The sequence below is a fragment of the Pediculus humanus genome, genomic scaffold (assembly GCF_000006295.1).
Source record: "Pediculus humanus corporis 1103172107477 genomic scaffold, whole genome shotgun sequence".
Lineage (NCBI taxonomy): Eukaryota > Metazoa > Arthropoda > Insecta > Psocodea > Pediculidae > Pediculus > Pediculus humanus.
The window spans coordinates 28,145-44,354 of record NW_002987095.1 but is presented as its reverse complement, the minus strand read 5'-3'; the positions used below and the strand labels follow the sequence as shown (position 1 = coordinate 44,354).

At 29.7% G+C, this 16,210-nt stretch overlaps 4 protein-coding genes across 4 annotated transcripts in view; 2 read left to right on the top strand and 2 right to left on the bottom strand.

Annotated features, from left to right (window-relative positions):
- The window catches only part of Phum_PHUM130750 (uncharacterized protein), a gene marked incomplete at both ends in the record, with an annotated part of 557 nt that extends 552 nt beyond the window's left edge, over positions 1-5 (top strand). Inside the window, one exon of the mRNA XM_002424426.1 lies at positions 1-5. This exon is cut by the window's left edge and continues 5 nt beyond it. Coding sequence (XP_002424471.1) covers positions 1-5 — 5 coding nt within the window.
- A 3,153-nt stretch (positions 6-3,158) lies between these two features.
- On the bottom strand, positions 3,159-7,310 carry Phum_PHUM130740 (uncharacterized protein; the record flags this gene model as incomplete). Its single annotated transcript, XM_002424425.1, has 13 exons — positions 3,159-3,330; positions 3,426-3,762; positions 3,849-4,159; positions 4,262-4,494; positions 4,590-4,742; positions 4,831-4,995; positions 5,112-5,373; positions 5,461-5,690; positions 5,785-5,998; positions 6,089-6,288; positions 6,417-6,596; positions 6,700-7,092; positions 7,176-7,310. The coding sequence occupies 13 exons, from the start codon at positions 7,308-7,310 to the stop codon at positions 3,159-3,161; spliced, it is 2,985 nt and encodes a 994-aa protein (XP_002424470.1).
- A 3,468-nt stretch (positions 7,311-10,778) lies between these two features.
- Positions 10,779-12,400, top strand: Phum_PHUM130730 (Ataxin-3, putative; the record flags this gene model as incomplete). The annotated part of the gene is made up of 7 exons (XM_002424424.1): positions 10,779-10,808; positions 10,846-10,959; positions 11,102-11,266; positions 11,442-11,578; positions 11,685-11,839; positions 11,945-12,064; positions 12,165-12,400. The coding sequence occupies 7 exons, from the start codon at positions 10,779-10,781 to the stop codon at positions 12,398-12,400; spliced, it is 957 nt and encodes a 318-aa protein (XP_002424469.1).
- A 1,346-nt stretch (positions 12,401-13,746) lies between these two features.
- On the bottom strand, positions 13,747-15,612 carry Phum_PHUM130720 (pre-mRNA-splicing factor slu7, putative; the record flags this gene model as incomplete). Its single annotated transcript, XM_002424423.1, has 7 exons — positions 13,747-13,806; positions 13,890-14,018; positions 14,126-14,432; positions 14,521-14,756; positions 14,831-15,124; positions 15,199-15,387; positions 15,475-15,612. 7 exons carry the CDS (start codon positions 15,610-15,612, stop codon positions 13,747-13,749), a joined length of 1,353 nt encoding a protein of 450 aa, XP_002424468.1.
- Positions 15,613-16,210: the final 598 nt, after the last annotated feature.

The window sequence follows — 16,210 nt, the reverse complement described above, 5'->3', positions numbered from 1 at the left end:
ATTGATTTTAAATCGGGTTCATTCATAGTCTCCAGTATAGCGTTTTATTATTATTATTATTATTTTTTCACTTTTGAACACGCCAAGCGCTTTTAAATACTCGTTAAAGCGCTTATTCCAGGTTTCTATCCGACGATTCCTTAGGGATAAATACTCGAATTTCGTTGGTGCTGTTTCCGAAGAATCAAGGGCCGTCCCATATAGTGCGATTTCCTGGATGGTTTCCTCTTCTTTTAAATTTTCTTTTATCGAATATGGTGGCATGGCTCCCAGTGATGCTGTAACGACGATCGGAATAGTTTTTGATCTGACGCCTCCCCACATCCTACCCATTTCAGCCTTTTGTCTGCTTCTTTGGCTGTCTGGTGTTTTTTTCCGTCGGCACTGAGACTTCCATTAGCTTACACCATTTTTCCGCATTATGCTTCTCAGGATGATATCCGGTTTGTTGGCTGGCACAGTTCTATCGGTGTGGATTTTTCTTCATCATACATAATTATTATTATTATTATTATTACTGAACAACGCGCGCGCGTACAAAAAAAAATTTTAAATTCCAAATTGGTTGGAAATTACAATAATTCATTTTATTTAATATATTTATTTGTTATTTTATATCCGGTTTTAATTTTTCTTTTTTCTCCAGTTTTCACCTTCTTTATTTTTAATAATAATAATAATAATAATAATAGTAATTGTTATTATTATAATTATTGATTGATTGTTATTAAATCGATTTCATTCCATAATCGAAACGAAAAAACAAAAAAAAAAAAAAAAAAAAAACATCGAGATAATTAATCGATTGATTTGTAAATAATAATAATAATAATATTAATAATAATAATAATAATAAAAGCCCGAATTGAAATTTTCCGATTATTGATTAATTTATAATTGATTTAATTATCATTATTCGAGAGTTATGTAAAAAAAAATTTTTTTTTTTCTTTCTTTTGATTTTTTTCAACCGTCGATTTCTGATTAAATTTTTATTTCAATCGAATTTATTATTATTATTATTTCCGAAACAAAAAATTTACAATTAATAATAATAATAATAACGTGCGTTTGCTTAATTTAATTCGATCGATCGATCAATAATCGAATCGATAATAAAGAATTTTTTTTTTTTAATCGGCTCATCCGCCTTCTTTTTCTTTCCCCCCCCCCCTATCCCGCCGCCCACTTTTTTAACTCGTTTAATCAATTAACAAACAAACAAATAAATCAATAATAATAATAATAATAATTAATAATAATAACGATTTTGACCGGTTTTTCTTTTATCATTTCGAAATGAAAATTTGAGCATCGTTTTTAAATTACAAAAAAAAGAGAAAATAATAGGAACAAACAAAAAACGATCGAAATAATTACAAAATGAATGAATGAATGAATGAATCAATCAATCAATCAAATATTCCTCGATTCCCCCTCCACTTTTCCTTTCGTACAAACAAACAAAGAAACAAACATTCGGTAAATGTTGTCACACAATCGATATAGAAATTATCGTTCGCGATAATAATAATGATAAATAATACTAATGATAATAATAATATAAGAAAGTGATTTCATCATTTTAATTATTCCTTATTAATAAAATTTCCTTTAAAAAAAGGTACAAACAAGTTTTAGAATTTTTCAACATACACACGCGTATGGGCACATTTTATACACCTTAGATTTCCGTTTCGCACGCGCACTCCCCCCCCCACTCACGCATCCACATCCGCTCGATAATTTCCACACGCACGCACACACACACAAAAAACAAATTTTCATAACTCTTTACCTCTTCATCCACCGATTTTTCTTTATTGGGGAGGCTTTTAAAACCTTCGAAACTTTTGCGACGGTATTAATATTATTGATGATGATGATAATGATGACAATACTAATAATAATGATAATAATAATAATTAATAAAAGAATTTTGACAGTTTGACCGTTATTTTTTTTTTTTAAATTCATTTATTATTTATTTTAGTTATATTTATTATCATTGACAACAGAAAAAAAAAAAAAAAAAAAAAAAAAAAAAAAAAAAATTTCAACAAGTCGGGTGGTGACGGTGGTGGTGGTGACGATGGTGCTCGTAATTCTCGTATCTTATTAACGCATTTAATAAAAAAAAAAAAAAAAACAAATCAAATTTTCAAATGTGACGTTTTCCCCCTCCCCCCTCCCCCCTTCGAACTCACCGTGAAATATCAGATTCAAGAAAAAAATAATGATAATAATAATAATAATAAAACGCGCGTAACGATAAAACTAAAATAAAGAAAATAATGATAATGATAATGATAATAATGATAAAAACGCGGCGAAATCACTTTCTTTTTTATGCATCGACGATACACATACAAAAAAAAAAAAAAAAATAATAATAATATTTTTTCCAATTTCATTTTCTTTTTTTTCTTTCTCCCTCTGCTTTGCTTTGTTTGTTTGTTTGTTTGTTACTTTTTTTTTTTTTATTTCGTCATCAACTTTAACTTTTTCTTTTACTCCTCCTCCTACTTCTCCTTCTCCTTCTCTTCCTCCTTCTTCTCCTCCTCCTTCTCCTTCTCTTCCTCCTTCTTCTCCTCCTCCTACTCCTTCTCTTCCTCCTCCTCCTCCTCCTCCTCCTCCTCCTTCTTCCTTCTGTCTACGTAAAGAAAAATTTTTTTTTTCTTTTTCTTTTTTTCTTTTCATTTTTATGAATTTTTTGTTTGTTTTTGTTTTTTTTTGTTTTTTGTTATTTTTTTTTGTTTTTTTTTTCTTCTTCTTTTTTTTTCTTTTTTCTTTTTTCTTTTTTCTTTTTCTTTTTAATTTTTAATTTTTTTTTTTTTGAAACGTTTTTTAATTTATTCAATATCTTCTTCTCTTCTGCTATTTTTCTCACACTTTTTTTTCTTCTCTTTCCTCTTTTCTCTTCCTCTCACACTTTCTCTTTCTTTCTTTCTTTATTTCTTTTGTTTAGTAGTGCGTGAATTTTTGTTTTCTTTCTTTCTTTTTTTTTTTTTTTTTTCGTTTTTTGTTTTAGTTTTTTTTTCCTTTTTTTTTTTTTTTTTTACTTTTTTATTTTTTTCTGATTTCTTGCTTGACAAATGACGACGACGATGGCGACGATGGCGACGACGATGACGACGACGACGACGGGAACAACAACATTAGTCTGTAACCGGAGTTCCTGGAGATCTTGGACTTCTTGCCGTGCTGCTAAAACCTTTTGTGCCATCCGGTCCTTTGGGTTGTCTCACTACCGTCAACTTACGACCTCCTTCGTCGAGAGATATTGTTCTTAGCCGGCTTATCAATCTTTCCGGTCTTGCCTGATTTTTACTGAAATTTTCATAAATTTTTTTGTTTTTTTGTTTTTCTTTTCAAATTCATTCAAATCCGACAACGTCGTGCTGTTGTGCTGTTGTGTTACTCACCTGACTTTGGTGACGTTACATGCTGAAGTCTTTCCGTTTCGGTGATTGGTCACTAAATTAAATTCGACCGTGTCTCCCGGTTGCAACATGGCTCCATCTTTAACTTCCGTCATACGAAAGAAAAGATTTTTCCCATCTTCGACCGCGTATGATAAGAAACCGAAATGACCTTTGACCGCATCCACGGTCGTTTTTATTTTCTTACGCAAGGCAACAATGTTTCCTGCACGACCTTCCGAATCAACTTGAAACTGAACCGGATCACCCGACTGAAGCAATTCCCGCTTGTTCATCAATCCGAGAATTCCAAATTCGTACTCTGATAATTTTTCTTCGTCTGAAAGAACGAATGAATGAATGGATCAATCAATCAAACAAACAAACAAACAAACGTCATCATTTTTACTTTTCACGACTACTCACCGCCGGATGTGGATTTTGTGGGTGGTGGAGGAGGAGGAGTTGTTTGAGTTCCGCTATTTGACGAAGGTTGCACGTTGGACACGCACTGTATCAAACCTGCATAATGTGATTGATCCGGATTGAAACATCTCAGAGGACGTACGACGACGCCGTCGAGAGTCGGACCTGAACAAACGGGAGCCGGAATCGTTCCCTTGGGTAGTAATTTAACATTTTCCGCCGACATGCAACTCCCCGAAGTGCTTCGACTCCCTAAATTATACATGACTTCCTGACACAATTCCAACTTTTCAGGATCACCGTCAAAATTACTAAACGAAAGAGAGAGAGAGAGAGAGAAAATGACGTCATTATTTTCGAAACCATTTCGAATTTTTTTAAAAATTTTTTGATAATTAAAATAGTAATCGTACCTGAAATGAAAAAAAACTTCTTGGTCGTGACTTATGGTTTCGATGAATCCGAAACCATCTTTTAAAGCAGCTATGAAACCTTGACAAGGCGTACCTTTACCCTTTTTATTACTATTACTACTATTATTATTATTATTATTATTATTATTATTCGTTCCGTTAACGACTTTTAATTGATTTTTGCTCGAAACTACTTTGATGTCTACGGCTAGGAACTTTTTGTTTCTCTTGACCTATAATATAGAAAAATACCACGTGAGTAGGAGTAGGTATAATTTTCAAATTTTGTACATCACGTACCTGATTTCATATAAATGATTGTACGTACCTGAACAACGTTAAATTCGACTTTATCTCCCAAACGTGGCGACATTTTCGTGTCGTCGCCGTCATTGTGACAGTACGAAATTGATTTTTTTGTATCACCTTGTTCGTAATTAATTATTCCAGGTTCGGGAGATCTATCTTCTCTACCGGGGGACTGAAAACAAACCAAACGTAAATTAATCTCAAATTCAAACAGAGTAAATCCAGAAAAGAAAAGAAAAAAAAAAAACTATATCTAATACCGTTTTGGTTGGACTTTTACAATTCCACATTTTCGCTTCTTTGGCGATGACACCGGTTAAATTTTCTTCTACCAAAGTTTCAAATTTCACCGTACCTGAATCTAATAGTTTTATTCTAATGGCTGATTGTTTGTTGTTCGGATTACTGTAACTCGAAAGAGTGTCCTAGAAAAAACATAAAAAAAAAAAAAAAAAAAAACATTTTCATTCACTTTTTCTTCTTCCTCCTCCTCCTCCTTCTTCTTCTTGTTAAAGAAAATTGGTGGAAAAGCATAACTTACTTGAACTATGGTAAATTCGACTTCGTCATCGACCTGAGCTTCTTTTTCCACGTCTAAAATTTCGTTTGTGTTAAAAAAAACTTTCATGTCGCGATCCGCGCATTTTATAAATCCGAAACCGTCTTTCAAAGAACAAATTATCCCTTGTTCCCGACGCTCTCCCGACACCAAAAACGATTCTTCCATTAACGAAATATTAACGGCTCTCTGAAGTTGGTCCCTCCGATCCGTAGCGATTCTAAATTGCACCCAATCACCGTGCCTGAAAATTTAATTCATTTTTTTTTAAAATTTTTTTCAGCAATTTAAAGCCTTTTTTTTAGATCGTTTAAAAAATTCTCACGGGTACCTTAGAGTAAAATCCCCGCATTGATCTTTTTCTCCGAATGGTATTTCAACTTCCGAATGATCGGGAGCTCGATAACGTATCCGACCGGGCAACGCATCTTCTTGCAACCTGGCATGAGGCCCTCTTTCCAACGGCTTCAATACCTGACCCTTGACTATTTCGGTACAAACATCTTCAAAGACAACGGATCCGGGTTCGAGGCGGGAAATACTGCAAGCGACTTCTTTTCCCTGTTTGCACGTTTTAATATTTACAATCATCATCATCATTATTTTTCCCCTCCCCTCCCCCTCCCCCCCCTTTTTTTTGATCGGGAAAACTCACGTTTCTCGTTTGAATAAAAAATTGTACATCATCTCCTAAACGTAATTCATCTCCAGCTCCTACTTTGGCCTCGGAAAAGTGAAAGAAAATTTCTTTGACGACATCCGCTCTTTCGATGAATCCAAAACTTTCTTTCATCGAACAAACTACTCCCTGATATTTAATTGGATGAGCAGGATTTTCTAAACGTATGTGACAGGCTCCCAAATTTCCTCTGCGGGGGGAAAAAAAAAAATGATAATAATAATAATAATTTCGAAAGGAAATTCGAAACGAAACGATCGATGATGATATCGAATTTTACCTTTGATTAGCTGCTATTTGAAAACTAACTTTATCTCCAGATTTTAACGTCACGTGACCCTCGACGTCATCTTTGTTGTAAGGCAAAAAAAAACATTCACCTCGATTTTCGTAACTTATTCTACCTTGTAACTCTTGACCGGTGCCTTCCGTTTTTATTTCCGTCGTCACGGTTCCCGTCACTCTCTCTTCACTCATGACCTGTATAACGAAATGGAGAAAACTAATGATAATAATAATAATAATAGTAATACAAAAAACAAACGCACACTTTTTGTTAGTATAAAAAAAAATAAAAAAAATTTTTTTTCGAAACTTACAACACCCACCACTTCTGGAGCTATTTTCGAAACGGCGCTCGCAATGGGTTTTCCAGTTCTACGATCGTAAGACATTTCAAATTCGACGGGATCCCCTATTTTAAGATGTTCGATATTTCCGCTAAATTGACTAAAATGAAAAAATAGACGAGCTTGCCTTTCGCAACATTGAATAAAACCATAAGAGTGCTGAAATAGAGAGAAAGAAAATTCAATCAATCCACAGGAAAATTTACAATTAAAAAACTTTTTTCCCCCCCCGTTTTAAATCATCATCATCATTCAATCTCACCAATAATTTTTCAATAATTCCAGTCTCCCTTATTCCCTGATTGGCAGCATTTGAATCTGATACGTCATTGTTAGAATTTGAATTTGTGTTTGAGTTCGTACCCGTCGTACCCGAATCGAATTGTGAATTGTTAGCAGCAGCAGCAGGAGCAACAACAACAGACGAAGAAGAAGAAGAAGACATGTTCGATGACGTCACGTTGTTCGAACCGAACAAATCCCCGTTCACGGCATACACGGATGAATTCCCGGTCGATCGTTGTTGTTCAGACAGGGAAAATGTCCCGATCGGGAATGTCATTGTTGAACTTCCATTGTACGTATTGAAATTAAAAGGCATCGACGAGGGTTTTCCAAATAGTAAATTCGATGCGTCCTTGTTCCCCATCGAGGCCTTTAAAAATAAAACAAACTCTTTCGTTAATACGTTCTTTCGCAACAACAAAAATACCTGATTATCTTTTTATTGTATCGTACCTGAAACGAATTATTGAGTCCCCGATAATTTGATTGATCGTCATTTATATTTGATAATGTTTTAAAATCGAGAATCGATGGATCCGAATTCATAATTGGCGGCTGGAATTTACTCCACTGAGGATTCGTCGACATGTTTTCTCTATAAATTTCCCTTATTTTCTTATTTCCTTCTTTTTCTTTTTTCCTACCCCCCTTTTTCTCTCTTCTTCTACTCCTTCCTCTTCTTATTCTTCTTTTTTATTAACTCGAACAACTTTTTCCGATTTAAAAAAAAAAAAAAAAAAAAAAAATTTTAACAATGGTAAAGTTTAGTTTTAGTTTTTAATTTTTCACTTGAAAATTTATTATTATTATTATTATTATTATTATTATTATTGATTTATTTCGTCATATTTACTCTCCCCGTTTGCAGTATAACAATTTTAATACTATTAATACTTTTTTTTACTCGTTTTTTTTTTTTATTTTTTTTCTTCTAAATAATGTTCAATTTTAACATATCACAGAAAGTTATTCTTTTCTTTTCTTTATATAAATTTATATACATGCGTTCAAGAGCACACGCACACGCACACGCACACACACACACTCGCACAAACTCGTGCGTGTATATATATATAAATTTATATTTAGTAAATATTTATAATTAATTAACCAAGCGTATGTTTAGTCTATTACTTATACTGACAATTATTATTATTATTAGTCAATTAGTAACAAAGTTCGAAACAAGGCCTTCAGGTGTGTAAATGTATATATATATTTTTTTTCTACCAAGATAATAATAATAATAATACGCGGTTGTCGATGAAAACAAATTAAAGAAGAAAGAAATCAAAATAAGATGAATATATATAAAAAAAAAATTCAAATACCTAATTATTAATTACTTCGCAAAACCATTTTTTTCAACGTTCATTATCATCATCATCATCATCATCTCAAATCGTACAGTTTGTTTCTTTATGCAGAGAGAGAGAGAAAAACAATTTCAATATAAAATATTTCAATTTGAAGACCACTTGAAATTCTTCTTCTTATAAAGTCTCCTCATTCAATAATAATAATAATAATAAAAAATAAAATTATATAACTATCACACTTAAAGCGTTTACCACCCGAAATTTGGTCGAATAAAACAAAGCAAAATAATAATAATAATAATAAATTGATTTTCTTCCTTATTTCTCTTTACTTTTTACTTTTTACTTTGTGTCCTTTTTATTTTCCTTCTTCTTCTTCTTCTTTAACTTCTTCAACTTTTTCTTTTTTTTTTTTTTTTTTTAAATTCTTTGTTTAAAGCACCAAAAAAATAAAATAAAATAATAATAATAATAATAATAATAATAATAATGTAAAAATAACCAAAAAAACACTTGAAGAGAAGAAAAAAAAAAAAAAAAAAAAAAATGTCAATCGCGCGAAAAATCCATCACACACACAACAGTTCACAAATGTTTATACTTGTTTTTCCTTTTTCCTTTTTTTTTTTTTACTACTTCTTGACACACAAACTCACTTTTTTTCACTTTTTCTTTCTCTTTTTTAATTAATAAAACTTAATTTTTTTATGTAAGCATTAATTATAACGTTGATTGATTGATTGATTGATTGATTATTTCAGCTTTGATGAAGTTTTAAAATAACTGAAAAAAAAAAAAAACAAAAAAACAAAGAGATAAAAAAACTTGAAAGCTTCCTTTTGAATAAAAATAATGATAATAATAAAACAGTAGTAAATTTTTCAACCCTCTAAATCGAGAGAATGGGGAGAGAGAGAGAGAGAAAGGGAGGAAGAGAGAGAGAGAGAAAGAGAGAGAGAAAGAGAGAAAGAGAGAGAGAAAAAATATAAAAAAACACAAACTTTCGATAACGAGAATTTCCATTACACGTACCAATTTCCAAATTTCCTTTTTTTCTTTTTCCTTTGATTTGTTTTTGGTGTTTGTTTGTTTGTTTGTTTCTTAATATTCCCCTTCCTTCCTTCCTTCCTTCCTTTCTTTTCCTTCCTTTTCTTCTTTTTATTAAAAAAAAAAATTTGTTGTTAGAGATTTTTTTTTCTTCCGGGTTAACTAATTCAAACTAATCCTCAGATGTCTGTTCAGATGTATGCTGGTTTTGCGTTTGCTCGAATGTTAAAATTTTCTTTTTTTCCTTTTAACTTCTTTTTTTTTTTAATAAATATATATTTATATATATATATTGTTTTATATTATTATTTTTATCACACTTGGCTTGTACTTTATATATAAAATAAACGAGAAAAAAAAAAAAAAAAATGCTTGAGCAATTAACTTGGTGGCGTCGTTCTCATCACTAGATTAAATATATATATATATATATACTATAATGTTAATAATTTTTTTTCTTTTTCCTCTTAATTTTTTTTCTCTTTTCTTTTAATAAAAATGTAAATCTTATTTTATTATTATTATTATTGTTATTAATATTATTATTAAATCTTCTTTTTATTAATTTTTTTTTTTTTTTTTTTTTTTACAAACTATTATAATAAATCAGTCATTGCTTTATTCCCTAATATTAAATGGCTTGATATTTTGGTTTTAATTGCTGAGATAATAGATTAATAATAATAATAATAATAATAATTGTTTCTTATTTTTTTTTTCTTTCTTCTAAAACTACTGGATACAAATGCTGAAAAGAAAATAATAATAATAAATTAATTAAATGGATTTGGATTTTTTTTTTTTTTAAATCGAAAATAAATTAATCTTAAATAATCGTAATAAAAAAGATGACAAATTGTCCTTTTGTAAAAAAAAAAAAATATCCTTTTATGGATATGTCGAAAAGGTTTTGTAACCTTAGCCGTTATTTATCACACACTCATCATAATCAGATTGAGAAATTGTAAAACAGTTTTTTTCTTTTTTTTTTTTTTAAAAATAATGTTTATTGTGTTTGTGTGTGTGTGTGTGATGCACTAAACGATAAAGAACACAATTGTTTATAGTTATATAGAAAACTGAATTAACTCATTTAATTTTAAATATTAATAATATTTCAACAAATTTAAACAATTTAAAATACTTACCAAAAAAAATTTTTTATTTTAAAAAGTAAGTTAAAGTAAAAATTTACAAAGAATTAATATACATATACAATGCATTTCACTAATAGGAAAAAAAATTTTTTTTTTTTTTTTTTTTTTAAATTCAGCAGGTTATATTTAATAAAGCTCACGGAAGAAATTAATAATTATATTCGGTGCGTAAAATAAAAAAATAACTAAATGAAAAAAAAAAAAAGAACTCGTTTAAATGAGATTTAATAAATAAAAAAAAATAAAAAAAAAAAAAAAACTAGTAAGAGCAAGCTAATGCAAGTTAGGTCAAACGATGAGAGACAAAAAGAATTTCCAATTGAAAAATGGGTCTCATCTTCTATGTGATTTTATAACGAAAAAAAAATCGAATTAAATAACCGTGTGTAAATCGTATAAATTGAATTTTAACACGCGTTATAACATTATTATCATTTATGTAACGTTTGATTACGAATTATACGAGTAAAATTGTTAAAAAAATGTAAAAATGTACTTACCACGACGCAGCATAGCACTGACGACATGCCGCCATGTTGGATGTCATGATATTTCAAGCGGAAGTTTTATAAACCAAACCATCTCACCACCTTGTCTTAGAGTAAAATGAATTTTTTTTTAACGTGCGTAACGTTTTTTAAATACCCTTTTGACATTGAGCGCGCCAATAACTACGTCATAAAAACAAACATGGAATCAATTTATTTTGAGAAGGTTTGTTTTTTGATATTTACAATAAAAAAATATATTTAAACATTTCTTAATAATTATTTTTAATTATATAATTTTAATTATAAATTTTTCAATTTTTCTTCATCCTAATCGTAAATTACATAAAAGTTTTATTTGTTTTTAGCAAGAAGGTTCCTTGTGCGCTCAACATTGCCTTAATGCATTACTACAGGGACCTTATTTCACTGCCGTTGATTTGGCAATGCACGCACAAAATTTAGACGATGAAGAAAGGATAAGAATGGCAGAATCAGGGATAGATAGTATTGAATATAGAAATTTTTTAGAGGTTCATAATACAATTAACAATTATTCACATTCAAAAATTTTATTATTTTCTTCACTTTTAAACATATAAATCTCGTTTTTACATTTTATGACATACAATTCTTATCTAATTTTTATTTAATAATAAAAAAGTTAAAAAGATTTCTAAAATGATTACATTGCATTTTTAATTCCAGCAACCTTCTGGAAATATGGATGATAGCGGTTATTTTTCCGTTCAAGTTATCAGCAGTTGTTTATCCGTTTGGGGTTTGGAATTAGTTAGATATGGTAGTACGGAAAAAAAAGCTCTCGAAGCTAAACAAAATCCAGAGTAAGAAAATTAATAATTTTTCCCCCCCCCCCTTAATTTTTTTTTTTTTTTTTAAAAAATATCTATTCGAAATTAATATTTTTTTTTGTAATGTTGTTACATTTAGGTTGATGAAAGCTTATATTTGTAATTATAAAGATCATTGGTTTACAGTAAGAAAATTAGCTCATCAATGGTTTAATTTAAATTCATTATCATCAGGTCCGAAATTAATATCGAATACTTATTTAGGAATGTTTTTAGCACAGCTTCAACAAGAAGGTTTTTTCATATTTTTTTAATCAAATTCTCTCTCTCTCTCTCTCTCTCTGTAAATTTTTCTTTTTATACATTTTTTTTTTTTTTTTTTTTTTTAACAATTTACAGGTTATTCAATATTTGTAGTTTTGGGAGATTTTCCACAATGCGAAGCAGATTTAGTATTAAAAGTTAAACCAGTGAGTCAAACAAATGTAGATAATCCAGGACCCTCTACGAAAAATTCAGGTTGATAATAATAATAAATAATTTTTTATGATTTGTTTCAAAGCATCCATGATTCGTTTAAACAAAATGGCTTCAGTGGATTTTTTTTTTTTTTAATCAGGTCATCAAATCAAACCTTTCCAAGGTGTCGGTTATCAATTGGGAACTAGTAATCAAGTTAAACCCTACGATTCGAATGACGATTTACAAAGAGCCTTACAGTTGAGCCTTACAGCAGAAGACAATCAAACGGAAGATGTCGAAATGAAAAGAGCCATAGAACTTAGTCTGAGAGCAACAACTTCGAGTCATTCTCTTGGTAATGAGTCAAATGAAAAACAAAAAACAAAAAAATAACCAAAAATAAATAAAATTGTCATTTTCCAAAAAAAAATTTGTTTTCTCTCTTAAAAAAAAAAAAAAAAAAAATTTTTTTTATGATGAATAAATAAATAAAAAATAAAAATAAAAATTTCAGCTTCGTCCGATAGAACGTCGTCGTCTCTGTCGAAAATGAGTTCGGATGATGCAACAGCAGCCGACGACCCGGATTTACAAAGAGCATTAACGATGAGTCTGGAATGTATGGATTCGGAAGAGATGAAAAGAAAACGATTGGCGTATTTTGAAAAATTCACTAATGCTAGGGCTTCCACATAATAATAATGATGATAATGATAATAATAATGATAATAATATTCGTTAATTCGCCGCTTATTATTATTATTTCTCACATAATTATGCACACGTATAGACTTTACGAGAGAGAGAGAGAGAGAGTGAGGGAGAGAAAAAATATTTTTTTAAACACTTTAAATAACCGTCAGGAACTTTTATTATTTTTATAATAATATATATATATATATATATACATACATACATATATTTATTTAATTAAAAAAAAAAAAAAAACCGCCTAAATTTTCCGACTCGAAGGGAATGGGGGAATATAATAATAATAATAATAATAATAATAAAAAAGATGAAACCATCATGCGAAATCCAGAAAACTCGGCCCACTAATTTTTTTTTTTTTTTTTTTTTTTTTTTTTTTTTTTTACGACGAGTTTTACGTTTGGAAAAACAAGAAAAGTCCCTCTCCCCCCCCCCCCCCAAAAAAAAAAAAAAATCAATAAGTAGCAAATAACAATTTTTTCGCTTTTTTCCCCTTTTTCCCTTTTTTTAACCCTTATTAAAATTAATCGAATCATTCGCAAGCAAACAAACAAACAAACAAACGAAAAGGGATAATATCGATAAGTAAGCAATTCACGTTAAGTAAAAAAAAAGGTCAATGCCCTCACTGCAGGGTACTACTATCTGATAAAATTGATAAGACGAAAAAAAATACAAAAATTTCCTAATGGATTTACACGTGTAATTATTATTATTATTATTATTATTATTATTATTACATTATTGATTTACATATTTTGTTTCGTGGTTGTTGTTGTTGTTGTTGTTATTTCCATTTAATTTTATTATACATATTTACAAATTAATAAACGCCATACTTATTGTCTATTTTGTTCTTTGTTTATACCCGTAGTATAAAATATATGAAACGAGTGCTTTAAGGTACAGAAATCTCAATAAACCCCCCGGAGCCCCCCGGAACAAAAGATTATTTACATACCTCAACGATAAGAGTGTATCATCTCCTTCGTCTTTGAAAACTTTCCATTCCTTTTTGCTGACTTTATTTAAACAATCGGAGGTACGTTATTAATAACTTTTCCACTCTCTCCCGTGCAATACGAATTCTAAAAAAAAAACAAAAGATTAATTAGACCAATTTCGACTCTCAAACGCTTTTCTTTTTTTTGTAAAAGATTTAGATGATAACCTTTAAAAAGGAATGACAACATTTATATCCCCATTGTCCATTTTTCCAATAGGAACCGAAAACGGAAGAATGATTTCCGGGGAAAACATCTTCTTCGTATTTACTCCTAATCACTGGTTTTTCTTCACCCTAATAATTAAAATGATTATTATGATTATTATTATTATTATTATTACCGTTACTCTTATTAATTATTATTATGACGTAACGAAGAAAAATTAAATGTCAAAACTAACCTTTATAACTTTACCGTATCTGGAATATTCGACGTAATGTTCGGTTTGAGCAAGGAGCAAACTCTTGGGGGGAGCTTTCAAATGTTCTTCGCCGCCATCTTTTCCCAATATGTTTGTTTGCACGTCATTTTTAAATTCGTCTTTCTTCTTATCGTAAACTTTTTGCAACATTTCGAGTTTTGTGGGTTCGGCCAACAAATGAACATCGACGCCCTTTTCGTACGCGTCCCAGGCAAACTTTTGTGCTTGAGCGTGTTTTCTAGTGTCTCCGGTAAATCTCACAAAATTTTCTCCAGCGTAATCCGCACTGTAAAAATTTTTTAACGGTTTGTTTCACTAATCAATTTATTATTATCATCATCATTACTACCATCATTATTTAAAAAAAAACTCACTCTTCTGCATTCGTGTCGTTATTAACATCAGGATTGTCTCTCATCGATCTTGTCTTGGGATCATAATAAGCCGAACTAGGATCCAAGTTTCTAAGATATTTTGCCGTATCTTCTCTTATCCTTAAATTTCTAACTGTTATCCTTTGTTTACTGTCTACTTTCGTTCCAGGCATATCAAAATCATCGACATATTTATCCTCGTCATCTTCGCCTTCACCCTCAGCCTCTTCGGTCTCCTAAAAATATTTAAATAAATTTTTACAAATAATAATAATAATAATAATAATTATCGAGTGATTTAAATACCCACCATTCCATCAGCATTGTTTAACTTTTCAGCTCTTAACTGATGTTTGGCATCTTCAATTTTTTGATATTCTTCAATGATACTTTTATGTTGTGACGGATCATAACCAGCCCACCTATCCCGTTTTCCATCGAAATCTAATGCTAAATCAGGTTGTATAAATTCATCATATCCTATTTTAACTCCACTATATTTAGCACCAATTTTTCTAGGCCTTTCCATACAGTCTTTTTTTTTATGAGTCATGGCACCACAATTTTCGCATGCTCCTTTTCGATATTTAGTATATGATTTAGACTAAAATACATATTATTAAATAAAATGTGAAATTTTTCCAATAAAAAAAAAGTGGAAATAATAAATAACCTTACTTTGTCCGTTCCTCTTTTATACCATTCATCTAATTTAGAATATTCTTTTCTTTTTTCCGGTTGAGGTCTTTGATGTTTTAGTGTAGGTCCTTTAGATCCAAAATACCACGGAGCGGATGATATATATTGGGGAATGTGAGGGTTTATGTCTTTTCCCTCTTCATCTACAGCTGCAGGAGCAGTTCCTGCCTATGAAAAAATAATTACAAATGAAATACACTCAAGAAAAAATTAATATAAACAATTTCAAAGGGGGCAAAACAAATTGATCCTTACTTTTCTAGCTTCTTCTAATTCTTTAGCCTTTCTCCAATCTTCTCTTGATTTTTTCTTAGGTTCATCATCTATATCTAAACTATCTGAATTTGATTTACTTCGAAGGATTTCCGATACGGGAATATTTTGTGCAGACATTATTCACAAAACATGAGAGATTATAATTTTTTATCTCTCTCTCTCTCTCTCTCTCTCTATCTATCTACTATCGAATCTATCTAAAATAATAATAAAAATAGAAAAAGAGAGAAAAAATTCACACGTCTATTGCACAAATCACTTTGAATTAAAAAAACTTAACAGAAAAATGGCCATTGAAATTCGTGACCATAGACGTAAATTAAACAAACGGCATAACAACTTTTAATTTTTTCCAATGGAAACCATAGAGTAATAAAACCATCGACATACACACAAAATATAAATCTCGAATAACGATGAGAAAAAAATACGTACTCGTAAAAATTTATTTATTAAATTTTATTTAAATTAAAAATAAAAATTTTAAATGATAAAATAATAATAAACCAATCACTTATTTAAAAAAAAAATTTATAAATTACGTAATTTAGAAATATAATTATAATAATAATAAACTCAGTCTTTTTTCCAAAACAAAATTAAATACGTAAATAATAATAATAATAATAACAATATTTAATAATACTTTAAACGGAAAAAAAATTAATAATTAAAAAATAAATTGTTTAATTTGACACAAGGACGCCATTGTTTT